Raw genomic sequence first — 26,080 nt, forward strand, 5'->3', positions numbered from 1 at the left:
TGACATGGGATGGAATGAAACCACTCTCACCTGGAGTGAAAGTCTGAAGAACAGAGTTGTTCCAGAGCCATACGAACCCCCAGATGTCTGAGTCAGGGCAGTGCCTTAAAGCTGTTACTGTGACATCTGATGTTTTGGAAGGGTATTGACTTAGAGACACTTTGGAACTCCCGTGAGCAATCTTCTTCCTCATTTCAGCAGCTAGGTAGTACAGTAGATAGAGCACTGGGTCAGGAGTCAAGAAGACCTGAGTTCAAATCCCACTCAGACACTTGCTATCTATATAACCCTGGGAAATCACTTCACCTCTGTCTGCCTCAGTTTTCTTAATTGTAAAATGCGGATGATAATAATAGCCCCTACCTCTTAGTGTTGTTGTCATAATCAAATGAGATAATATTTGTGAAGCACTTAGCATAGGGCCTGGCATATAGTAGATGCTTAATAAATCTTTTCCCTCCTTTCTTCATTTCTGTCTCTCTTTTAGAGATGGAGAAGTGATGGGATGGTGGTGGTAGATAACCTATGCTATCTGAGATATTGCAGAAGGAGAATGGGAATTTTATTCCCCCAGAACCCCACTCATACTTGAGCTAGAAGGTATAGGGAGGGGAGGGAGATGGAGAAATAGTTCTGGGTTGGGGAAAATGTCTGGTCCCAGATATGCATCTGATATGCTATGTGGCACTGGATAAACCACTAAAACTTCCTGGGCCTCTGTTTTCTCACCTGTACAATGGAGTTACAAGCTTACCATAACTTCCTTCACTGCTTGAGCTTGTCAGAGAATGATGCCAGACAAGGAGAATAATGACTGTAGTAGTATAAACAGAAATTTAACTGGGAAAGCCAGACAGTGACAAAGAGCTTCACAAAAAGGATATCAACCATATGATTACAACTTTGAATTTCTGTGGCATCATAAAGTTTGTAAAAGATTTTCCTTAGAACAGCCCTGTAAGACAGTACTTTAAGTATTATCTCCTGGGGCAGCTAGGTGGTGCAGTGGATAAAACACTGTCCCTGGATTCAGGAGGACCTGAGTTCAGATCTGACCTCAGACACTTGGCACTAGCTGTGTGACCCTGGGCAAGTCACTTAACCCTCATTGCCCTGCAAAACAAAACGAAAAAGAAAATAAGTATTATCTCCATTTTACAAATTTGGAAACTGAGGCTCAAAGCCATTAATCTTGTTCATCCATAAATGCACTGCTAGTTAGAGGTAGTCTCAGTTCAAGCCCAGGACCCCATAACCTGGTACAGCTCTTACATCCTCAACCCTCTCCCCTCCACCACCTGCCACTGTCTCAAGTTATGGGATTCTCCCAACCCTTCCACAATATTGGCAATGTTAGGAAAACATCCAGAACCCGGATTATGGAAGCTGAGGAATTGACCAGGCTGGTTTTCTTTCCCAAAGTCTTGGACAGCCCCAGGCATGGGGAAATGGCATGTTGTCAGTGTGTTATATGCTTCATCCTGACCAGTTTTCATCCCATCATCACTTCAGATGCACTGTGGCCCATGGCACTGTCTGCTCAGCATGGTTGTTGGGAGGAAAAGAGCTGCCTGGAATTCTGGGGGGGACACTGGGAGCTCCCAGGGAGTGGTAACAGCTTGTGGGTGTTGTCTGCCAGGGACAGCTTGTGGAGTCAACACCCAGGCCCCACAATCTGGGGACAGAAAATCAAATCAACAGTAAAGAAAAAATAGAAAGATGAGTTGTTAATATTCATAGTATTATTGCTGTTATCACTGTGATTATAATTAATAATGATGATGGTTGTTATTATTATCATACCCATGTCTCCCACAGCTCTTCCAAGAGTGCTTAAAGCCCTTTTGCCTAGAGTTAGAAAACCAGAAGGAACTTTAGAGGTTGTCTAATTTTACTTTCCAATCAGTGCTAGAATGCCATCTAGAATATGCCTGATGGATTGTCCAGAGGCTTCTTGAACACCCCCAATGCCCACTACCTCATCAATCCATTCATTACATTGTTGGACAGTTCAAATGATCAAAATACATAGAGGCAGATGCATTGTGGTATAGCGGGCACATGAAATACCAACTTGAACTCTGAAAAATCAAGTTTAAAATTCTGCTTCAGGCATTTTTAGAAATGTAACCCTCAGCAAGTCAAGTCACCCCTTTGTGCCTCGGTTTCTTTGTCTGCAAGATAAAGGTGTTGCCCTTTAAGACATTCACGGTCACTTTCAGTTCTAAATGTGTGATCTTCTGAAAAAATTCTTTCTTATATTCAGCTCTCAAATCTGTTTCTCTATAACTCCTCTTTCTCCCATTAGTCAATAGTTAATAAACATCTATTAAGTGTCTACTATGTGCCAGGCACTGTGGTAAATGCTGGGGATACAATGAAAGACAGTTCACACCCTCAAGGAGCTTACAATCTAGTGGGGAAAGATACACAAAAGAAAGCAGAAAGGAGGGGAACTGCACAGGGGTCTGGTCAAAGACATTGGTCCGAAACAAGTACAGCATATAGGAAACGAGATTTTTTAAAACTTTATTTATTTATTTATTTAGAATTTTCCCCATTGCATGTAAAAAAAAAATGATAAAAATTTTCACATTGATTTTTTAAAACTTTGTGTTAGAAATTCTCTTTCTCCCTCCCTCCTTGCCCCTCCCTAAGAAATCAAGCAATTCAATATAAGTTATACATGTGCAGTCGTGCAAAACATCTTCACATTAGTCAGGTTGTGAAAGAAAACAGACAAAATAACTTTAGAAAGAGGAACTAACAAATAGAATTATACTTCAATCTGTATTCAGATACCATCCGTTCTTTCTCTGTTGATGTGCATTTTTCATATGGCCTGATAGCATCCTGCTCATCATTTCTTTCACAATTACTATTACTACTGCATTATCCTCTATCCTATTCCCTCCCCTTGATATTTACCCTATTTTCTATCTTCTTTTACCCTATCCCTCCTCAAAAGTGTTTTGCTTTTTACTGCCCCCTCCCCCCCATCTGCCCGCCCTTCCTTCACCTCTCCCCCCTTATCCCCTTCCCCTCCCACTTTCCCTCAGGGCAAAATATAGTACTAGACCCACTCGAGTATGTATGTTATTCCCTCTTTGAGCCAACTTTGATGAGAGTAAGGCTCACTCATTCCCCTGCTCCTTCCCCATCTTCCCCTCCACTCCATAAACATTTTCTTGTTTCTTTTATGTGAGCTACTTTACCACATTCCACCTCTGTCTTTCCCTTTCTTCCAGTACATTCCTCAGCCCTTAACTTTATTTTAAAGATGTCACCATGGGTCAGCAAAGTGACACAGTGGACAAAGCACCAACCCTGGACCCAGGAGGCCCCGAGCCCAAATCTGGCCCCAGACATAAGCCACCCCACCCTGCCTGCCCCACAAAAAACGAGAATAAGCAAAAAATAAATGCTTTATAGATATCATCCCTTCGTATTCAATTCACACATGTGCCCTCTGTCTAAGTATATTCTTTTCAGCTGGGAAATGAGATGTTTAAGGAGAGATCTTGTCCCCTCTCCTTAAATGGATGAGTCTGTGGTTCCACCCCCCAGTCAGAGGGGTAGAGGATAATGTTGAGGGTTCAAGAATAAGGCTGATTAGGTCTTACAAGATGGTGAGATTTCCCAATGATGAGTTTGCTGGCAATATGGTGGGGAAGTCAGAGAAATCCAAACACAAGTGCTTTGAGGTAAAAAAATGAGATGTCTGAGGAGGACATTAGTACTGGTTTCCATCCTCTGGAGCAATATCAATGAAGTCTTTTTTATGACAGCTCTACATGTGCATCACGGTATCTTCTTCTTTCCTTCCCCCACATTTATCTTCTCAAGGCTAAACATCCCCACTTCTTTCATGTGACCTAGTTTCCTGATGATATTTATCCGCCTCCTTTGGCTTCTTCCATTCCTTCCAGAATGTAGTACCTAGCCCTGAAAACAATTCCACTGTTGTTGGTCTGAGGAGAGCAGAGTAAAGTTGGACTCTCACCTCCCCTGGTAGGGATACTTTTCTTCTATGCCACAATCATAATCCCCTGAATCATGGGACTGGACAGGGAGGAGTCTCTCTGTTGTTCAAAAGGGATTCTGAGAGACCCAGAAGATTGAGACAGCCAAAGACACAGAGGAAGATGGTAGTAGGGCCGAGGCTTAGATTGAAAGGTGAGCTTTATTTCTTTGGCTAAATGAAGTTTTCCTCCCAGTTTGCCCTCTCCCTTTTTCTCCAGTTAGCAGGGCTATAGTCCTGGGTGATGGGACATGGATACACCCCATTCTCCAGGCTGGACCTCTTCAGGTCTACTCAGGAATGGGACACCACCCGAACTCTGGGACCCATGATTTTTTTGTTTTTTCTATTTCTCATTGCAATGAGCTCAGTTTGAAAGTCCCTCAGAGCAAGAAAGAGTCAGCCTACTCTTTATTCTGAGGACAACTGACCTGTTCTTAGGGAGATCTTACAAGCATCTATAGCCAAAAGTCCAAGAGCTAATGTCCAAGGAATCTACTCTCCTTTTCATCTATGAGAGAGCCTCATCATCATCACCACCACCACCTCAACCATCACCATCCTCCTCCTCTCCCTCCTCTTCCTCCTCCTCCTCCTCCTCCTCATCGCTAGCATTTATGTAGTGCTTTGGGATTGTAGATTATTTCCAATTTATCCTGTATATAGTTTGTATATAGTTGTTTACATGTTGTCTCCCCCATTAGACTGGGAGTTTCTTGAGAGCAGGAACTGCCTTTTGTCTTTCTTTGTATCCGCAGAACTTAGCACAATACCTGGCAAATAGTAGATTAGTAAAATCGCTTACCGCCTGACTGATTTTACAAATATTATCTTATCCTCACAACGACGCTGGGATTAGGTACCATGTTATCTCTACTTTATAGATGAGGAAACTGAGGCAGAAAGAGGTTAAGTGACTTGCTTGGGGTCACACAGGTAATGAGTATATGAGGTCAAATTTGAACTGAGGTCTTCCTGCCTCCAGGTCCAGCACTCTATCCATTGTGCTTCCTTCACTGGTCTAGCTCAGAGACTGGATTTCTTTCTCTTTAAAATTGCTGGTGTGGGGCAGCTAGGTGATGCAGTGAATAAAGCACCAGCCCTGCATTCAGGAGGACCTGAGTTTAAATCCAGCTTCAGACACTTGACACTTACTAACTGTGTGACCCTGGGCAAGTCATTTAACCCTTATTGCCCTGCAAAAAAAGAAAGAAAGAAAGAGAAAGAGAGAAAGAGAAAGGAAGGAAGGAAGGAAGAAAATTGCAAGTATACTTTGGAACTTTCTTATTCATAAGGATACTATATATAATTGGGTTTTTAAAAAAAGTACCAAGTTGAAAGGCTTCAGGTTTGGTCCTAGCTCTGCCACCGAGAAACTATTTGATCTTGGACAAATGATGTAACTTCCCTGGAATTTGCCTTTCTTCTGTGTAAGATGAGGGGAGAGCTGGGGCTGCTAGGTGCCACAGTGGATAGAGCACCGGCCCTGGATTCAGGAGGACCTGAGTTCAAATCCAGCCTCAGACCCTTGACACTTACTAGTTGTGTGACCCTGGGCAAGTCACTTAACCCCAATTGCCTCACAACAAAAACAAAAACAAAAACAAACAAACAAAAACAAGATGAGGAGAGAGCTATGGGTGATGGGAGTTGGGCTAGTTTGCTAAGGTCCCTTCTGAATGGCAGATTTTATGTCCTATAGAAGAATGGAAATGAGGTAGGGGGCTGTTGAATACTTGTACTTCTTCATGTTCTAATAAGTTATTAGGGACTCACTTTCCTTCTTCCTACTGAACCACTGTTTAAAAACACTATGAGTTGAAAACTTCATTAGTAATGAGAGTTATCTCTGACTCATATCCAAATGTTTCTTTTTCATAAATAGTCCAGGGTTCTGGTTTCCATCAAGGACCCCTAAATAAGACAGTCTTTTTTCTTTTCCACCCCACAGCTGTCTCTTAATACTTTGGCACAGTAAGTAGAAAGCCAATTGGAATCCACAACACACTTCCTACCAAGTCCCCAACCATTGACCCCTCCCCATGCACCCCTCCTTGCCTAAGAATGCTCCCTCAGAATGTCAAGACACTTCCCAAGGATTGACTTCCTTTCCCTGATTTCCACCATCCGGTTGGAGGCTGTAGCCAAATCAATCTAAGATAGTCAGCTAGGAACTATTTGGCCTATGCTGATACCATGAGTATTCCCAGAACCCACACCATCAGTCAAGGGAAGGGGCCAAGATACACTGGGATGCAAAAAGAAAGTATTATGGGATTGAACATTTGCAGTAACCAGTCTAAGAATAAATAATCCACACTGGGATAAATAAGAATCAATGGTGGTCCATACAAAAATGAGGAGAATAATAACACTTTCTTTGTAGGTCCAAATCTGAATAAAAAAAAAGTGAAAAAAGTTTTTAGCATAGAACCTGGTACATGGTAGGTGCTCTATCACTGTTTATCCCCATCCTTTACATTTTTGTTGTCCCTGTGAGTTCAGGAAGGCCACTTAACCTCTATGGTCCGATTTCCTCATCTGGAAAGTAAGAGGGGTGGATTGGATGATGGCAAAAGTCCATTCCTTGGGGGGCATGGTCCCCCATAGTCTCTTCGTCTAACCTCTGCTGCCATTTTGGGGGACTGTTATTTATTTCCAGGTAGATTTGTTTCTTCTCTTTACTTAGGTAGTGGGGCTGCCTGAGTAGAGAAGACCTGGGCCTCTTTGACTGTCATGCCCATTTCCAAACTGCGGTTCTCATGGACTTGGTAGCTGCTACATCCAGGTTGTCCCCTTGAGCTATTCTTTAAACTTCCCAATACTGTAAGAGAGCACATAGCATAATGAGGTGGGAGGGCCAGACAGAGGCCTGTAATCCATCAATCAATAAGTAGGCAGAAAAAAAATTTTAATTAAAATTTTAAAATTTTAAAAATTAAAAAAAAATAAGTAGGCAGGTAGGAATCCTGAGGCCTGTGTTATAGCCTCTGCTCTATCAGAGACTTAAGTCCCTTTGCCCCTCTGGGACCTATTTTCCTTATCTGTAAAGAAAGAAGATTGGACTAAATTACTTTTAAGGTCTTATTCAGCTGAAGAGTAGAGTAGAAGAAAGTAGACACTTGAGAGAACTGAATAGCTAGATATGATCTCCTCTGAGTCAGGAAAGTGACAGGCAAGCTTCCCTACTTGCCCTCTCCAGCTTCCCAAAAATGGTTGGGTTTTTTTTTCAGCTACTTAAGACCAAAAACGATCAGAAATTGCTGGGCTTCCCTTTGACTCTTGCTCATGTGTTTCTTCTTTGTAAGATTCTCCTTTGTAAAATTCCAGGATTCTGGTTTCTTCCAAAGGCCCCCCAGATAAGACACACCTCCCCTCTCTCTAACTCCTTGGCAGTGCCTTAATACAATGACACGGCAATGACAGAGAGCCGGGAGTTGAACTTTGTTTTCCTTTTCCCCCATCAAAGCTCAAACTTGAGTTGCATCTATCTCCCCCTTTCTTCCCTCACTTAAGTCTTTTCCAAAGGTTCTCCCCCATCTAACCAGGGACACAGGATACAGCTGTGTAGGTTGGTCCAGAAGGATGGTAACTGAGAATTCTGGTCAGTGTCATCACTTCTTCTGGAGAAATGTGTCATTAGAAGACCACTCCTGGGGCAGCTAGGTGACGCAGTGGATAGAGCACCGGCCCTGGAGTCAGGAGTACCTGAGTTCAAATCCGGCCTCAGACACTTAACACTTACTAGCTGTGTGACCCTGGGCAAGTCACTTAACCCCAATTGCCTCACTAAAAAATAAAAAATAAAAAAATAAAAAAAGAAGACCACTCCTGGCTCTTCTTGAGGTGACCTAAGGATAATCCTGACCTGGAAGCCCACAGAGATGGAAAATGACCTTTCAGACCAAAATTTCCTGATTTGGTGATTTGTCACTTTATGCTTTCCCAACCAGCTGACTGGTGGATACGACCTGTATGACCTTGCGTAAGTCTCCATGTGGGCCTCAATTCTTCATTTGTAAAAGATGGACCAGGACTGGATCAGTCAGTAAATAAATATTTATTAAGGGCCTACTATGTGCCAAGCACTGTTCTGAGGATAAAAGGAAAGGCAAAAGACAGCCCCTACCCTCATGGAATTTATAGTCGAATAAAGAAGACAACACACAGAAGGAAACTGAAAAGTGGAGAGATGGGGGTTGGGGGTGGGGGAAGGAATGATGGAGTCCAGGGGAGTACAGTTGTTGGGAAATGAAGAGTTGATTGACCTGTGTGTGTACTTGCTGTATATGGAAGATTTGGGAGAGGATCTCTGCCCGCCATCCTCCAATCAGAGGTGACCTCTAAGGTTCCTACCAACCTGTGACTCAAAATTTGGCACCTTCTCCTCACCTTCAGGGAACCAACTGGATTGAGCTATCCAGGCTGGTGGCTCCTACACGCCTGTGCTCCCTGGTGGCCATCCAGAGTAGTACAGAACTTTAAAAAATTAAAAAAAAAAAAGCTAGGCATCACAAAAGTCCTCCCTAGGGTGCTTGAGGATTGCTGCTTTTATCAGACTTCCAACAACATCAGCAATAGAAATAATAACAAACATTTATATAGCACTTAAGATGGAGTAAATGACCAGTGTATGAGGTCCAAATCTGAATAAATAAGCTTTCCTGATCTCTTGAAGCAGGAGCCCAAATATTGGGAGCTGGACCTGGAGTCTGGAAGACCAGAATTCAAATCTGGCCTCAGATACTTACTATCCGTGTGATCCTGGGCAAGTCACTTCACTGCTGTTTATCTCAGTTTCCTCATCTGTAAAGTGAGATAACAGCAGCTACCTCTCAGGGTTGTTGTGAGGATCAAATGAGATAATATTGTAAAATATTATACAGTACATAGAAGGTGTTGTATAAGTGCCTATTCCTTTCCATTCTACTTAGCTATCCCTGTGAGTTCAAGCTCTGCAGGCATATGTCCTCATCTGTAAAGTGAGTGAGCTATGCTGGATGATGACAGAGATCTATTCTGTGATCCCATTACGCTAACCATCAATGTCTTTGGAAAGAAGCAGATTGACACAGTCCAGAGAGCACTGACTCTTGAGTCAGAGGGCTTGGATTCAAATCTCACCTCTGATTAGTTGCTTGACCTCAGGTACTTGCTCTTTTTTGTTTTGTTTTTTTTTAGTGAGGCAATTGGGGTTAAGTGACTTGCCCAGGGTCACACAGCTAGTAAGTGTTAAGTGTCTGAGGCCGGATTTGAACTCAGGTACTCCTGACTCCAGGGCCAGTGTTCTATCCACTGCGCCACCTAGCTGCCCCTGGTACTTGCTCTTAACCTCCCTGGGCCTCAGTTACCTTCTCTATAAAATGAGGAGTGTTGGACAGAAGTCATCTAGACTTCTGAGATTCCTCTCACTTCTATCTAGGATCCATCCTAATCCAGATCAAAATACAGTAGGTTTCCCAGAAGGACCTATGGGGGGGGAGGGGGAGAGCAGCAGGGAGACTACACCCATGATTCCTTGGTGTCTCCCTCTAGAGATGAAGATTAGCAGTTGCTCTGCAAATTCCCATAGTTGGAAGTGGCCTGGGGGCATTTAGGGTCATTTGGCCAGATTGAATCAGAAGTAGGATTTCTCTTTCCACCAGGTGGGCAGTCTGTGATCTTAGGATCACAGATTTAGAGCTGAAAGAGACCTTATTGTCCTCCCTCATTTTTTTTTTTTTTTGCGGGGCAATGAAGTGACTTGCCCAGGGTCACACAGCCAGTAAGTGTCAAAGTGTCTGAGGCCGCATTTGAACTCAGGAACTCCTGAATTCAGGGCCGGTGCTTTATCCACTGCGCCACCTAGCTGCCCCCTGTCCTCCCTCATTTTGATGCCTATAGAGCTGGAGTTGCCCAAGCCTTCGTGGGTAGTGTGAACTGGAAGAACCCTGATTCTAGCTAGCTCAGGCCTTCTAATTCGAATTGTTTCTTATATCTGGCATACCAAGGTAAGGTGACTTGCTTCGCTCATGCCAGTGCCTTGAGTCAGCATAAAGCTACCAACGCCCTAAAGGGAGTTCCAAGGAGTATCTACCACAGCTGGTCAAAGCATTTGCAAAAACCTCTGCTTATTGGCAGAAAACTCATTTCCCATTCAAGTTTGCACCAGCCAGAGCCAGCTGACATGTTGAGTTCCTTTTCTTTATTCTCCTTACTCATCTCTTCTCCCTTTCACTCTTACTTAGCTCAAATAACCTTAGGGCCCCTGTCTTTCTTGCTAAGGCACAGAGTCCCAAGTAAAGCAACACTAAGAGAGGGAGAAACAACAGATAATGCTGTCTCAGCAGGCTGGATGCCTGATTTCTTCTCTGGACCAGTGTTTGTTTCCATGGCCATTCAGCATGAGGATGCTCTGCTTCCTGGGGTACCAGCCCAAGAACATGGAGAATTCTTAGTGCCCCTCTCCACTCTGGTGGGAGGGGTGGGAGAGATGTGGAGGGATGACACATAGTTACTTATGGATGTGTTTGCTTCTCCAGCTGAGCTCTCTGCAGGCAGTCCACCTTGAGCGGCATCAGGAGACGGTGAGGCCCAGAGGAAAGGGGAGCTGGGATCGGGGCCCAGCACCCAGGATGGCTGTGTGGCCACTTCTCTGGATCCATGCGACTTTCATCCTCTGGCTCGTCAGCCTTGTTGGGGCCATTGAGGTTCCTCTGGATCGTGAGTTCCAAACTTTCCTATTCTCTTCTCCTGATGACTTTGGTGTGGATGCATGGGGGAAAGGGGAGCATGGAGAACTTGAGATAAAGGGGAAGGAAAGAGGATTTGGGGAGGAAATGAGCTGTGACTAAGGATAGTAGTTACAGGGAAGCCAGGATGTGAGCCTGGTTCTGCCTTAGACTAGTTATGAGTTAGCCGTCAGAAAAACTATAACATAATGGAAGCCACTAAAGCGTGGCATCCCAGATGCTGTGAATGAGCACATTGATCATTGGCTCTGAAGGGAGCCATTGAGTTGGACAAGCCCAGGAGAAAGTGCTTAGAGCCTGAGCCAGTGTTCTTGGCTAACCTATAAAAGCAGAAAGTTCAGGTGACACTGTCCATTCAGCGAGCTTCTACACATCATCTCACTGGTGCCTTCTCTGGTACTCGGCTCATTCAGCCCCAGAGTCAAGGATCTGGGCCACCTGTGGGCTGAGTGTCTGTGAGGAACCAGGAGAGTGGGCCAGGGAGAATGGAGGAGGGATTTGTCTTGGCAAACATCTGCCACCAAATGGGGCATTCCGGTAGAGCCAGGTTGTAATGCCAATATTGGGGCAACAAGAAGGATCTTCCTTCTTCTCAGCTCTGTGATAGCCTAGAAGTGAACCACACTTTTCTGTGTCCTCAGAGGGTATAATTTCCTCCTCGATGTAATCAAACCATCATTTATCGTAGCAAGGGGCTTATTTGGAAGTTACTTAATCTCTTCTCAGTAGTTGCCTAAGGTTGGTAGTTCAAACAGTAACACAGTAGAAATGCTGCCCATATTGGAACCTGGTGGCTAGTATAGGAATCCCAACCCCCCACCCCCAGCCCTGCAATAAGTAGGACTAAGTATTTTGTAGCATATACCCAGACTGACCTTGGCTTTTGAGCTTCTTCCTTTGTCAGATAGTGGACATTAATTGTGTGTGTGGGGGGGGTTGGTTTTTGGGAGCAGGGGGGGGGTGGTGTATATGTGTATGCATGTCATGGGGGTGGGGGGAATCAGGTGATGATGAAACCTCCATCAAAGTCCCTTCTAGCTCCTCAATGCCAGGGTTCTCAGCCCTTTTGCCCAAAGGTCTGCAGCCATCAGAAGATGGTAAGACAGTGCCTAACATGTCAATCTTTCCTTCTCCACCTGCAGCTGCTTGTATAGAAAGGACATCAGGCAGAAAAAAGGCTTACTCATGGGTCAGGAAGTAAACCAGCTGTCAAGACTCTTCCTTGATCCCAGGCCCACCTAACATTTTCTTCCTTTTCTGCTGTTTGCTAGATGATTCCTATATGTTACCCAAGAGTGAAGGTGGGAGGAGGGGGAAGGTGTGGCCCCTTTGGGATTTGCTGCTGCCTCACCTTGGGTTAGATGCCCTTTTTCTTTCCCCTAAGTGCACTAGAATTAGAGTTTGAGCCTTTCAAAAGGAGTTTATCAACAATGAAGGAAAAGAAATAAATTTTTACGTGCTATAAATGGCTTCTGTTTTGTTCATCAGTCAATCAAAAAGCATTTGTTAGGCAACTACTATGAACCAGGCACTGATGATGCAAAGGCAAAAATGAAATAAATTAGACTGTGAGAAGTATATTCTTAAGAAATCTTTAATTTAGGCATAAATGACCTGTGTAATTTCCTAGGCTGTCTAGCCATCTAACCTACTTCCTGGACCCGGCTTCTCTGCATGGCTAGCCACCATGATGTCTCAGCAGAAGTCCATATTCATGGTCCCTCCCTGATTTTTCAGTTGAAGCTATCATCATCACCACCATCCTCCTCATCATCATCATCATCTTCCCCCACTCTGACCCTGCCCACCAATTTCCAGAGCCAACATCCTCATGTACCAAGGGTCAGCCATATTAGTAACTCATTAGCCATTTGTAGGATAAGGATCATTTCTTCAAATTCCCAGCCTCAGAGACCTCACTTAAGAGGTGGGCTCTTCTTGGTGAAAGACCGCCTATGGTTGTAGGGCAGGCCTAGAGTCTGGAATTATTTTTCTTGTCCACACTGATGTCTTCACTGGTTTAGGCTTAGGCAGCTAGGTAGTATATTACACAGAATCATAGACATTAGTGCAAGTCCTGCCTCAGACCCTTAGAGGCTGTATGCCCTTGGGCCAGTCACTTAACTTTTGCTGGCTTCAGTTTCTCCATCTGTAAAAATAGGAATAATAATATTCTCTATCTCATGGACTTGTGTTGAGATCAAATGAGATCATATATAAATCCTTAAAGTGCTATATAAATAAATGCCAGCTATCATGATTATCATTATTGTTAGGGAATCTCTAGTGAGAAAACTTCATAGACAGCTGTACTATGACTTATCTTTGAGAGTTGACTATAGGTTAATTGACTTACTAAGGGTCTAATAGCCAGTATATGTCAAGGGCAGGACTTGAACTCAGATCTTCTTGATTCTGAGACTGACTCTCTAAGCCACTATGCCTTCTTAAAATCATCATAGTTGGGGCAGCTAGGTGGCGCAGTGGATGGAGCACCAGCCCTGGAGTCAGGAGTGCCTGAGTTCAGATCCGGCCTCAGACACTTGACACTTGCTGGCTGTGTGACCCTGGGCAAGTCACTTGGCCCCAATTGCCTCACTAAAAGAAAAAAAATCATCATAGTTACCATTTATATAATGCTTAACATAGCCCATTAATTAACCCTCACAAGAACCCTGTGATATTAAGTACTAGAAATTAGATCCCTACTTTACAGATTGGGAAATTGAGGCTCAGGTTAGTGGGTTGCCTGTGATCACACAACTAATAGATGTCAGAAGTTGGATTGAACCCAGGATTCTATTGAATGCCCAAGTTCAGCTTTCTCCCCACTAAATCCCAGCGCCTTTTTCTGGGTGGACAAGGTCCCTGCTTGCCCCAGCCTGGTGGTTCCAATGAGGGGCTCTTCCCATAAAGTGTGAATGCTCCTGGCTCAAGGAGAGTTTCTCATTAGCAGACCTGGGCAGACAGTCTAATAAGGCGCTGGATGAGGCCATGTCCCTGAGGAGCCAAGGAAATTAGGTTATCAAGAAAGTGGTGAAGGCTCATTTCTCTTCTGCATCTTCCCCTTCCCCCACCCCTATCCCCTATTCTCACCTGCCACTTTCTTCCCTGGGGCCTATGGGCACAGAGCTTCCTACAAGGTAGAACCTATAAATAAATTGCTCCAGAATCTGCTAAAACAGCTGGATCTCTGAAGAGGCACAGAGCATCGGGGCAGTCTCTGTAGTAGCACCTTTCTGACAAAGAACTCCAGAATCCTCCTTGGGGCTCTCCATTAGACCAAAACCATAAGGCTGAAGGCACTTTCAAGGTCATCTATTCATGAAATTCTTAACTTAAGGGGTGAAGATTTCAGGCACTCCATGAATTTGGATGGAGAAAAAAGGACATCTTTATTTTTATTAGCTATTGGTTTCCTTTGTAATCCTATGTATTTTATTTTATACATTCAAAAACATTATTCTGAGAAGGAGCCCACGCTAAAAACTGAGGCCCAGAAAGGTTTTGAGTGGCTCGTCCAAGGTAAAATAAATTAGTGGCAGGGTCATAGCTAGAACTCAGGCTTCCTTACTTCTGCTACAATTCGTATTCTGTGTTACTTCACTTTGTCTCAAATATAACCAGGAGGCTTGAGTAAAGGGGCAGGAGTGATAGCTCCCCTCTCCACCCTGCCCCTCCCCCTTTTATATAGAGAACTAAGACCCAGAGAAAATATGTGGGTCATACAGCAAATTAGTGAAGGGTCAGGATGAGCAGCATGGTTTCACAGCTCTCCAACCAGTGTTGCCCATCTCCTTAGACTGTCCTGCCTCCTACTGGTTTGGCGTCAATCCTCTTAGTGTTAGGTGAAGCCCTTGGAAAAGTGTGGCCTCTGACTATGCCCTTTTACTGCGTGCTCTGGCGACCTACCTGTCTGGGTCTGTGTCCAACTGTACAGAGCCAAGGCAAACGACAGCACAAAATACAGGCCATCCCAAATGCTCAGTGTACATTGCTTGCAGTCCCACAGAGAGACCCTGGCCCATGAGCCACAGAGATACCTCCACACAAAGAAAATTGGCAGCTGCAAAACCTCCACAAGAGGCAACAGAAACACAATCCCCATAGATAAGACCCAAGGCCATTCTGAGAAGGGGTCCCCCTCCTTTTCTTCCTCCTCCCAGACCTGGCACAACAGATGTCATCCCATGGTTAGCTGAGTCCATCCATCAGACACCCCATGTGCCTGAGACACAATAGAATGTGCTTGAGATCCAGTGTCAATCTTAACTTTTGATCTCTGTTGCCCTGCAGGGGCCCTAGAGCAACTTGACCCCATGGAAACTTATAGGCTGCCCCCAGCAGTTCCACTTACTTGATGGACAGGGAGGCTTTTTTTTCCGTGCCTCAATGGTAGAATTTCTTTTGCCCCTTGTCTGACCCAAGGACACAGAGCTTTCCACTAGACAGGTCTACTGTCACAGAGCCCTGGGCCACCACACAAATCCCTCATTGATGTGTGCAGTCTCCTGCTTCTAATGCTGTGTTGGCCCACTGAGTCAGCCTCCCACCCCCTACTCTCTTTACTCCCTCACCAACGTCAAGCAGAACAGCATGACCTTTGCAGAAAGCAAAGAATGGCCTCGCCAGCCAGTGTGGGTTTGCCAAGAAGCGAGTCCTCTGGCATATCCCTCCCCCCACCCCGCTTCCTCCCCCTACTCCCTCCGGGAAACAACATTCTTTTCCTAGGTACCCACAGAGAACGCTGTCCAGACAGGAGACTCACTTTGTGCCCTAACCCCCAGCCTGAGTTTTGGAAAGAGGCCCCCACTGGGTAGCAGCCGAAGATGCTGTCTGTCGACATCAGAGGCGACTCCTAACAGGAAAAGAAAAGGGGCATTTGAATAAAAGAAATCAGACACAGGCCTCCCTTGCATCTGTCCCCACTCCCCTCTTCCCCTCCCCCCACAGAGCCCACTTGGAGGACTTTTCCTCCCCTTTGGGAACCCCAAGGGCAAATGCATTCTCCTCTTTGACATGGTCATAAAGGAAGCCCAATGTCAGGAGAGAGGGGCAGGTGGTATGGCCCTAGAGTCTCCCAGTGACACATAGGAAGGAGCTTGACTGTCCAGACTGTGTGAATTTATTAATAATCCTCATCCCGTGGTCAGGCAGACCTTTTCTATAGTAGATTAAGTGCATGCTTTTCTTTGGGGTCCATTCAGCCCTGGTAATAAATTCCTTGATTATACTTCAGTGACTCCAGATGTCATTACCCTGTAGAGCAAGGGGCTTCTTACTAAGCCCCCAGCCAGCTGTTCATACCCCTAGCCCCGGATGTCCTGGTATTCTCTGCTACCCCATGGATGATTTTGTAGGTAGTAAAACCAGAATAACAATAATAGTGCTTTTAGGCCTCCCATTCATCCTCCCCCCTCCCAGGTCCCTTGCTTATCAGGGGGACGGAGAGAGACTGTCTCATGCCCTGCTTGGCTCCAGGATGGAATGAAAAGATCACTGTGACCTTGGCAAATCCCACTCAAGTGTCGGGGCCTTTGGCTTCTCCAGTTATAAGAAAACAAAGTTGAATTAAATGATTTCTAAGGTCCCTTCCAATTCTGGCCTCTTAGGGATATGTCAGATAAAAGCTTGGCAATTAGTGCCTCCTTCTTAAAGAAAATGTAGAAGGAAAGGGGGCAACTTAGGGTTCCCAGACCTTGAAATTGCACCTCCTTGTGATGCCGTTAGCAAAGGAGGGGTGGGCTATGTGGAGGCCAGACTCCCAGGGCAGGAAATAAGTGCCTGGGAGGAAGAGCAGTGGCAAGAACAATTAACTTGGAGACCCAAGCTTGAGTCCTACCTCCGTCATATTATTAGTTATTAGTCATGTGACTTTTAGGCACTTTATTACATCCCTGTGAGGTCAGGGCTATTATTGTCCCCATTTTACAGATAGAAAACTGAGGCTGAGAATGGTTCAGTTATTTGTCCATGGTCACACAGCTGATAAGTCTCTACAGTCAGATTTGAACTCAGATCCAAAACTCTAAAGTCACTTTTGGCTCTAAAAATCCTATGATTTAAGTCTAACTCTCCCATTTTGACAGGCAGGGCAGCTTGGTGGTACAGTTGGTAAGAGTGCCACAGACACTTACCAGCTGTGTGACCACAGGCAAGTAGCTTGACCATTCTCAGTCTTGGTTTCCCCATCCGTCAAATAGGGACAATAACAGCCCTGACCTCACAGGGTTGTTATACAATGCTCTGTAAATCTTCAAGTGCTCTATAAATGCTAGCTACTAAGAGATCATATTTGGACCTTACCCCACTTTCTTAGATTTCTATCTGGAAGCTGAGCTAGTTTTCTCTCTCAAATAATCACAAAAAATGTAAAGAGCCATGAAGGATTGTACTCTTACCAGTTTTACCACCAAGCTGCCTCTTTGAGAGTAAATCAGACAGAGAGGGGGGAAGTCAGTGGCCTGGGTAATCATCAGGAGGCCTGAGCCCTAATTCTCTAAAAGATATTGCCATTTTTTTCCACCTCACCCTCTTATACCTAGTTCTGCTTGGTCTTTGACCTTTCCCATAATCCCTCTGGTCTATACTATAAGCATAAAGTCCAAGGACTTTATGGATTACCTCTGAAAGGACCTCTTTGGACCAGCCTTTCAGTAATAGTGGAGTCTGGGTCTCTCACAGGAGTCTTTTTCACCTCTGCCTTTCTCGCTCCAGGACCAGCCCTAGGCAAAATTTAAAAACTGGCAAAGTCTCTCTTCCATAGCCCATCAAGTTCACCCTCTCTGGCCTATTTGAAGGGAAAATTCATGTTTAAAAAATCTTCTTACACAGTCATACTTCTCATCTTTTACATTTCTAGCAGTATATGTTATAATAAAACCTTCACCACCTGTCAGTGCTCTCCCCTTCCACTGTTCTCTAAGACTTGCTTTAAAAGTCATCTGGCCGGGGGGCAGCTAGGTGGCGCAGTGGATAGAGCACCGGCCCTGGATTCAGGAGGACCTGAGTTCAAATCCGGTCTCAGACACCTGACACTTACTAGCTGTGTGACCCTGGGCAAGTCACTTAACCCCCCTTGCCCCGCAAAAAAAAAAAAAAAAAGAAAAAAAAAAGTCATCTGGCCGATACTCCCACCCCATGTAGGCGTCTCCTCAACCCTATGGGGGGAAGCACTATGATGAAGTTGGAGAAATGGTGGAGTGGGTTGCAGTGGCATCTCTTCTTCGTGAGTGGTCCTTTCCATCTCGGACATTCCTTGATTTTATGAAAACCCTTGACAAATAGCCAGGTACCCCTGTGTGAATACTTCCAGAGACAGGGAATTTAAGACCTCACAACATTTCCATTTTCAAGTAGTCTTCATTATTAGAAAGTTCTTTTGTCACTCCTAGTTGGCCATGTTAATTGCCCTGAGTATCTCCTCTTTCTTCCCTCCCTCCATGACTTCCTCTTTGTATCTATATTTTTTGACCCTACTGACTCCTCCATCCCATATTTTCTGAGTTTCTGATCAAATCAAGCTAGGACCCAAGCTGATGGAAGAAATATCATGACAATTGTTCCATATGTTCCAACAGCCTTCTAGCTTCTACCATAAGTCCTCTTTTAAAAAAAATTAAAACCTCAGCATATTATCACAACTTTTAAAAATATGTCAAAAGTAAATAAGAGGGGGGGCAGCAAAGTAAATAAGAGGGGAACATTTTTTTTAAAAGGTAAATAAAAATGTTATAGGGGCAGCTAGGTGGCGCAGTGGATAAAGCACTGGCCCTGGATTCAGGAGGACCTTAGTTCAAATCCAGCCTCAGACACTTGACACTTACTAGCTGTGTGACCCTGGGCAAGTCACTTAACCCCCATTGCCCTGGAAAAAAAAAAAAAAGAATGTTATACTACATTCTCTTGTAGTGAAGGGATAAATAGAAAATATAAACATATTACATAAATATATAAACATAGTGTATTTCCCCTAAGAAAATATAAACATATTATAAATTTATTTATTACATATGATATATTAATATGTATAATTTATTACACATAAATATAAGCATACTATCGATTACCCCCTAATTGCTGACCAATTCTAACATCCCAGACAATCAAGCAAAACAAAATTCCCAAATCAATGAGCTGACACAAATTTATGCCCAAAAGGAACCAGGAGCCGGGACTCCTCCCATATTTCATGTAGGATCAGAACCCTACAAAGAAATTGAGAATCCGTTTTGTTTCATTTCTAGGTCCTTCCAATCAGAAACAAAATATCTACAAATGTATTCATTATAACAAAGTTTCCTTGCACTGCCACAATTCACCTGGTCTTTAGAGGTTGTTTTTGAAGGCTATTGGAAGGAGGAAGGAGAGTTCTGGGTAGGGAGAGAGCCAAGGGAAGATGTGGGAGAGCAGGAGACCACTGAGGTCCCAGTCCTTGAAACCTTGGTCTTTTTGTGGTCTCTCCTCTTCAGCCTGCTCCCACCAGCCTTCCTATGCCATTGCTTAGCTTCCACCCTTTCTTACACCACAGTGTTATCCATTCACTGGTCTACTGATAAAAATCTTTGGAATTTTGGTATCTATTTTAGGTTCCAGCTGTCTAAGGGATTTTGTTCTCTTTAGCATCCAAGCTTCACTGAAAACGGCTGCTCTTCCTACTTTGTCAGACTTCAGACTTCTGACACCAAAGAACTTCCTACAGCTCTTCCTACCCCTACTCATGTGATGTGGGCAGTTACCTGAATTGTAGCACATCCTCTATGAGCCTTGTGATGGGAAAAGGGAAGAACCCAGCCCTTTCCTGTCCCTCCATCCCCTTCCCACTCCCTCCCACTTCCATCCCTGCATGCTGGGGTTGAGTAGAAATGTGAGATGTTATGATAACCATTGTTCTTCTTTTCTCCCCTCCCCCTACAATGCTAACCCATCGGAACTAACAGCAAACATTCAAAATGAGCGTAAGTCCCTCCCTTGGTCTTCTGGGCCTGCACTATTGGTCAATGCTTGGTGCCTGCTTGGGGTGGGGGGAAGGAGGGTCCACCTTCTTGGGCAAGTGGCCTCTGGAACCCTCTGAGAATCCTGCCACCTAAAAATGTTTTATGCTAAAAGATCCCATAAATTGTGTCTACTTTCAGGGTTGAATAGGGATCCCTCCCATAGATTAGGATCACTTGGGCAAGGTCCCTGCAGGGGTTATGCTGGTTTAATATAGATATCACTTCAGGGGAAAGCAAACACTGCAGTCACAAGTGGACCAGTTTCTTCCTATGGTAGGAGGGAAAATGAAGTTGCAACCACCCTGTCGTAAGGAAGGAAAGAAAACAAGAAAAGTAGAAAAAAATTGGGATCTGAGCAAAGGCCCAAATTAGTGTCAGTGGGTGGTGTGGTACATTCTAGAGATCACAGGGTAGTATGTGGGAGCTTTAGCATCTAGGGGGCCAGAGAAAAGGTAACTAAGGAAACTTCTCAGGAAGTTCTCTGGGACACTTAAGGCAGCTCTGGGTTTATCCTTAGCTAGGGGAACAATTACCACTTGGTAACTATTTGAGAGGGACGGTGTGGGACAGGGACTTAGCTTTGGAGTAAGAGGACCTGGATTCAGATCCTGTCACTTACTACCTTCTTGACTTTGGGTAAATCACAGTGCCTTATTGGTAAACTGAAGGTGTTGCACTAGATGACCTCCAAAATCACTTCCAATTCCAAATTCATGATTGAATTTCATGATCCAGAATTGGCTTCTGTGTACCCTCTGAACAGAGGTTCCATGCCAGTGTTGCCTAACAAGTCTGCAAAGACCTGGAAGGCCTTGTTCCTTCTTGGAGGGATGTCTGCTAGGTCATTGTGTTCCCCTTCCTTCCTTGAGTTCCCATCTGTGAAGCTATGACTCTGGAGTGTATCACCAGACACACCAGACACACGCACACACACCAATTCCTCACTCAGTTCCTAAAGCCCCCACATCCCCCTATTTCAGATGCCCCCACCCCAGACAGATGGTTAGAGATCCCACCGCCATAGCCCATTCTTTCTCCTATGTGTACCATTACAGTATCTCAACCCCCAACCATCACCAAGCAGTCAGTGAAAAATTATATCGTGGATCCTCGGGATAACATCATCATTGAGTGTGAAGCCAAGGGGAACCCTGCCCCCAGGTAAGTTCATTGGCAGGTAAAATCTGAGGGCTGGGGAGAGGGCAGGAGGGGCCTAAAGAGGGGGATGGTTTGAATGACCTCTGTCCTTAGGGATGGCCATCCTAGCCAGCTGAGGGATACAGGATGCTAGAACTAGAAGGGGCTTAGAGACCACTTACTTAATTCAGCCCTTTCATCTTACAGACGAGGGAATGGAGGCCTATAGAGGCTCCACATGCTCCTGTGGTCACACAGGTAGCAGGGCTCATCTTAGGACACAGGGTTCCCAACTGTAGAACGCACTTCTTTCTGTTCTAGCAGGCTGTAGTATATTTGGCATCTAAAGGACCCGGATTTGAATTCTGCCTCTGCCACTCACTAATTGTATGGCCTTGGATGAAGTCCACCATGCCTTTGTGTTTCCTCATCCGAAAATGGCTTGCACTGCCTATGTCATAGAAGAGTAGTGAGGATCACGTGAAACCTGGAAAGTCTGTTAAGAGTTTTATAAACCTTGAAACCCTGTATAAAAATTGGCTATCAAAATTATTATTATCAGGGCAGCTAGGTGGCTCAGTGGATAGAGCACCGGCCCTGAAGTCAGGAGGACCTGAGTTCAAATCCGGCCTCAGACACTTAACACTAACTAGCTGTGTGACCCTGGGCAAGTCACTTAACCCCAATTGCCTCACCAAAAAAAATTATTATTATCATCAGAGATATCCTATTACTTTCCAACCTTTGTTTTCATTTAATTGGCAAATGGTTCTTGCTCATATATGTATATATGAAGCCCCTTATAATATAATTTGTTTCTTTCGGCTCTGGTCTCATTAAAGTTATTGTAACACAAGCCTAAAATTCAGAAGATAAAGTCAGGACTGAATCTATCTTTGTAAGGGAGAATGAGTAAGCGGGTCAAGGATATATCTTCGGGGAATAATCCAGGCTAAGGAGTCAAGAGAAGAAGAAGGAAGCCTTGAAATAGAATGATAAATCATTAAGGCCCAGGACTCAGTCTTAGGGGATACCTATGGTTAGGGGGCACAACCTGAATGAAGATTCAGCAAAAGAGACTGAGGAGGAACCAGACCGATAGGAGGAGAAGTAGGAAAGAGCAGTGTCATGGAAACCTAAAGAGAAGAGAGTGGTCATTGGTGTCCAAAGCTGTAGAAAGGTCAAGAATGGTGAAGATTGAGAAAAGGCTATTGGATTTGGCGATTAGGAGAGCACAGGAAACTTTGATGAGAACTGTTTCAGTTGAATTGAAGCCAAAGGCCAGGCTGCAAGAAGAGAATGAGAGGAAAGGAAGTGGAAGCACCAACCATAGAAGGCCTTCTCCAGGAGTTTAGTCAAGAAAAGGAAAGGAGAGATATGATGATAGCTAATGGGCCTAGATGGCTCAAGTGAGGGGTTTTTGAGGATGGTGAGACATGGGCATGTTTGTGGGCATGAGGGAAGCAGCCAGTAGACAGGAAAATGCTGCTGATGAGTAAGAGAGTGGGGATGATAGAGGGGACAGTCTGCTGGAGAAGACAGAAAGGAATGGGATCACTGGTGCATGGAGAGGCATTGACCTTGGTAAGGAGAAGGACCAGCTCTTTATGTGAGACAGGGATGAAGGTGGGAGTTAGTGGCAAAAGGCTTCTGAATGTCATAAGATGAGGAACCATTGGGGACAGCTAGGTGGCACAGTGGATAAAGCACCGGCCCTGGAGTCAGGAGGACCTGAATTCAAATCCAGCCTCAGACACTTAACATTTACTAGCTGTGTGACCTTGGGCAAGTTACTTAACCCTCATTGCCCCACAAAACAAACAAAAAAAGATGAGGAACCAAGGCAAGGAGAGAGCTCTCAGCAAATGGCCTCAATTTTTTTCAGGGAAATATCAGAGAAGGTTCTCAACTGAGAGGGTAGGAGAAAGAAGAGTCATGGGAAGGGTTTGAGGAAGGCTGAAAGGTTTAGAAAGCCTGCCATATTGAGTGGTTGGTGGAGGGCTGAGGCAGGGGGCGGGGAGAATCTAAAAAGATTTTACAAATTCGTAGTGGACCTAGTCAGCATGGAGTCATGATTTTCTCCACCTTCATTCAGTATCACCTAAGTAGGAAACAGAGAGCGGTAAGAGATGATGGATGGAGAAGTAGAAGTCACCCAGTCCAAACCTCTCATTTTACAAATGAGGAAACTGAAGCTCAGAGAGATTATGCCCAAAGCTCATAGTCTAATGGAAGAAACAACTTGCCAACAACTTACATAGAAATAAAATATATACAGGATAAAGTGAAGCTAATAAGATAGTAAATAGCAGGATTTGAACACAAGTTTTCTGACTCTTGGTGTAGGAGAATTTGATGTCTCTGGATTCAAGTATGATGAGGTGTTAAAAAAAAAAAAAGTACCAAGGCAGCTAGGTGGCGCAGTGGATAGAGCATCGGCCTTAGAGTCAGGAGTACTTGAGTTCAAATCTGACCTCAGACACTTAACACTTACTAGCTGTGTGACCCTGGGCAAGTCACTTAACCCCAATCGCCTCACTAAAAAAAAATAATAAATACCCAGACTATTAATAAATTAATGTTGATCTAGAGGGAGACCCCTACTAGTGAATTCTACCCTGTCTTGTACAAAATATTGTGGCAACTAAAATTAACCAATAAATAAACATTTATTAAGTTTGCCTACTATGGGCTGGGCACCGTGCTAGGTGCTAGGGATACAAAAAGAGACAAAAGACAGTCCCTGCCCTCAAGGAACTTATAGTCAGAGGGATGATGGTGATAATAAGCCCAGAGTTCTAGTTTTGCTACTCTTTAGCTGTGTGACCTCAGAAAAATTATTTTATTTCTCTTGGCCTCTTCTTTGAGTGGAACTAGGTGGTCTCCAAGGCCCCTTCCAAATCTATGATTCTTTGGAGGCTCATTCAGGGTCACAAGGACAGTCAACATGGGTCAAACATGGGACATACTGGAGGGCTGGAAGATTTAGACTCCATTTCTCCAACAACCTGAAGCAAAGAATAATTAATTCTCCTGGGGTTGGGGAGAGGCTCCAGCAGGAATACTGGCAAAGGTGACCTTGCCTGGGCATTAGTTGTGCCTTTGATGACCCTAATTCAAGGCAAGTGGCACTATATCTCATTGCCTTTCTAAAGCAGGGATACTTAACATTTTTGGTGACACAGACCCATTTGGCAATCTGGCAAATGTGAACCCCTTCTCAAAACAGTGGTTTATCCATTCATTATTTATATGGATGGTAGAGAATATGAATAATTAATCATTTGTAATTAATTGTTGCCCACATTAATAATCAATTATAGTTAGAGGTTAGTGAAAATAAAGATGTCAAATTTTTCCCCATCCAAGTTCATGGTTAACATGGTAGTTCCCTGTTGTAGAGAGAGTAGACTGAATAGTTTTGGGGCTCAAAGGATTGATCTTAGAATAAGAGCACAGAGGATGAGGAAGGGATGCCCAGTGTTCTCAGTCTGGAGCCTCGGTTCCCTCCCTGTTCTTCTGCCACTGTTCTCCCCCTCCCCTGCCCCACCCCACAGTTTCCAGTGGACACGAAATAGCCGGTTCTTCAACGTGGCCAAGGACCCCCGGGTGTCAATGTTCCGCCGGTCCGGGACACTGGTGATTGACTTCCGGAGTGGTGGGCGACCTGAAGAGTATGAGGGAGAATACCAGTGCTTTGCCCGAAACAAATTTGGGACAGCCCTATCTAACAGGATCTTCCTGCAGGTGTCAAGTGAGTTACTTGGTGGGGAGGGTGGGGTGCATCTCGCAGAGCTAAGGTTGGGGTAATGTGGGCTTCTGAGTAGCTGTGGTGCCTTGTGAAAACCATGTAGATATGGTTTGAGAAGGGTCATTCTAGCCAAGGAAAAAGGACTCCACCCTCTATCTAGCTTTCCTAATTAATTATACAGGTGAATTTCTTAGCATCATTGAGGTCATCCCACCCATTCCCCTGCCTCCAGGCAGGAGACCCTCACCTTCTATCTGTGTACGTGTGTGTGTGTGTGTGTGTGTGTGTGTGTGTGTGTGTGTGTGTGTGTGTGTGTGTGTGTAAGATTGGGGGAGCGGTGCTAAGAGGAGGTAAAAGAAGTTTCAGAAGTCAAAATAAAAGCATTTTGATACCCTATCTGACTGACCCTGAGTTTAAAGTGGGGAATGGATAAAAGGTGGGGAACTCCAGAAGAATATGACTCAACTCAGAATTAAGACCAGTTTCACTCTTGCCCTATCTCAATTGCTGCATCCTGCCCTCATTTTCCCCCACTCTACCCTTCTCTTGCCTTCCCTATTCCCCTGCCTCATTTCTCTCCCTCTCTCTCTTCCAGTTCTTACCCACCTCACCTCTTCTATTAACCTTTTCTCTCTCTCCTGCTCCCATTGTATTCTCATCAACCACCTTTTATTCCCCCACAGAGTCACCCCTGTGGCCCAAGGAAAACCTGGATCCTGTAGTGGTTCAAGAGGGAGCCCCCCTGACTCTCCAGTGTAACCCCCCTCCAGGGCTGCCATCTCCTGTCATCTTCTGGATGAGCAGCTGTAAGTCTCATTGGGAGGGGAACTGGAATGAGGGGAGCTGATTATAGGTGACTCAGGAGAACCCAAGCCACCCTCATGATCCTCCAGGTGGGAAGACTCGAATAGGAAACAGAGGCCAATAAATAGGCCAGCAGGAGGCAGGTTAATACCAAGTCATCACATTCAAGGCATGGCAGGCATTCTATGCTAGGCTTGGCCATGGCCTCACATACTGTGGTAGAGGCAAAGGTATTCATTCTTTCTGTGGAGACATATGGAGGAAAGGGAGATGTTGGGGTGTGGAATTACCATTCTGTTAGCTATTTATGCCTCAGCCCTTGCCTGGCTACAGAACTGAATGACCTATTTACCTCCTCAGCTCCTCCCCACTTCAGTAAGATACAGAGATGTTATGTCTTAAAGAGGAAATGGGAAAATATCCTTATTTGAAGACCTGCTTATACAAAAATGGTGAAAGGGCACAAATTCTAGGTTGTTTTCCAGGAGTGAGGATTCACTGAGCCACCTTCCCTCTCTTCTGGTCCCTCTAGGACCATAACATTAGCTGGACTTAGAGGCAAAGTCTGTGGCTGTGAACCAGCATTATTCTCTGAGTAGAATTAACAGGCCTATGTAGGGATCACCCTTTATAACCATGA

At 44.7% G+C, this 26,080-nt stretch overlaps 1 protein-coding gene across 15 annotated transcripts in view; it reads left to right on the forward strand.

The window, feature by feature from the left end:
• Positions 1–26,080, forward strand: part of NFASC (neurofascin) — a 256,804-nt gene that overhangs the window by 139,140 nt on the left and 91,584 nt on the right. For all 15 annotated transcript variants that reach the window (XM_043963346.1, XM_043963350.1, XM_043963348.1 and 12 more), the window contains exons 4-8: positions 10,543–10,723; positions 19,692–19,709; positions 20,804–20,909; positions 24,443–24,639; positions 25,320–25,442. In XM_043963346.1, the coding sequence (XP_043819281.1) occupies positions 10,543–10,723; positions 19,692–19,709; positions 20,804–20,909; positions 24,443–24,639; positions 25,320–25,442 (625 nt within the window). The remainder of the gene's footprint in view (positions 1–10,542; positions 10,724–19,691; positions 19,710–20,803; positions 20,910–24,442; positions 24,640–25,319; positions 25,443–26,080) is intronic.

This window comes from Dromiciops gliroides, chromosome 4 (assembly GCF_019393635.1).
Source record: "Dromiciops gliroides isolate mDroGli1 chromosome 4, mDroGli1.pri, whole genome shotgun sequence".
In the NCBI taxonomy this organism is placed as follows: domain Eukaryota; kingdom Metazoa; phylum Chordata; class Mammalia; order Microbiotheria; family Microbiotheriidae; genus Dromiciops; species Dromiciops gliroides.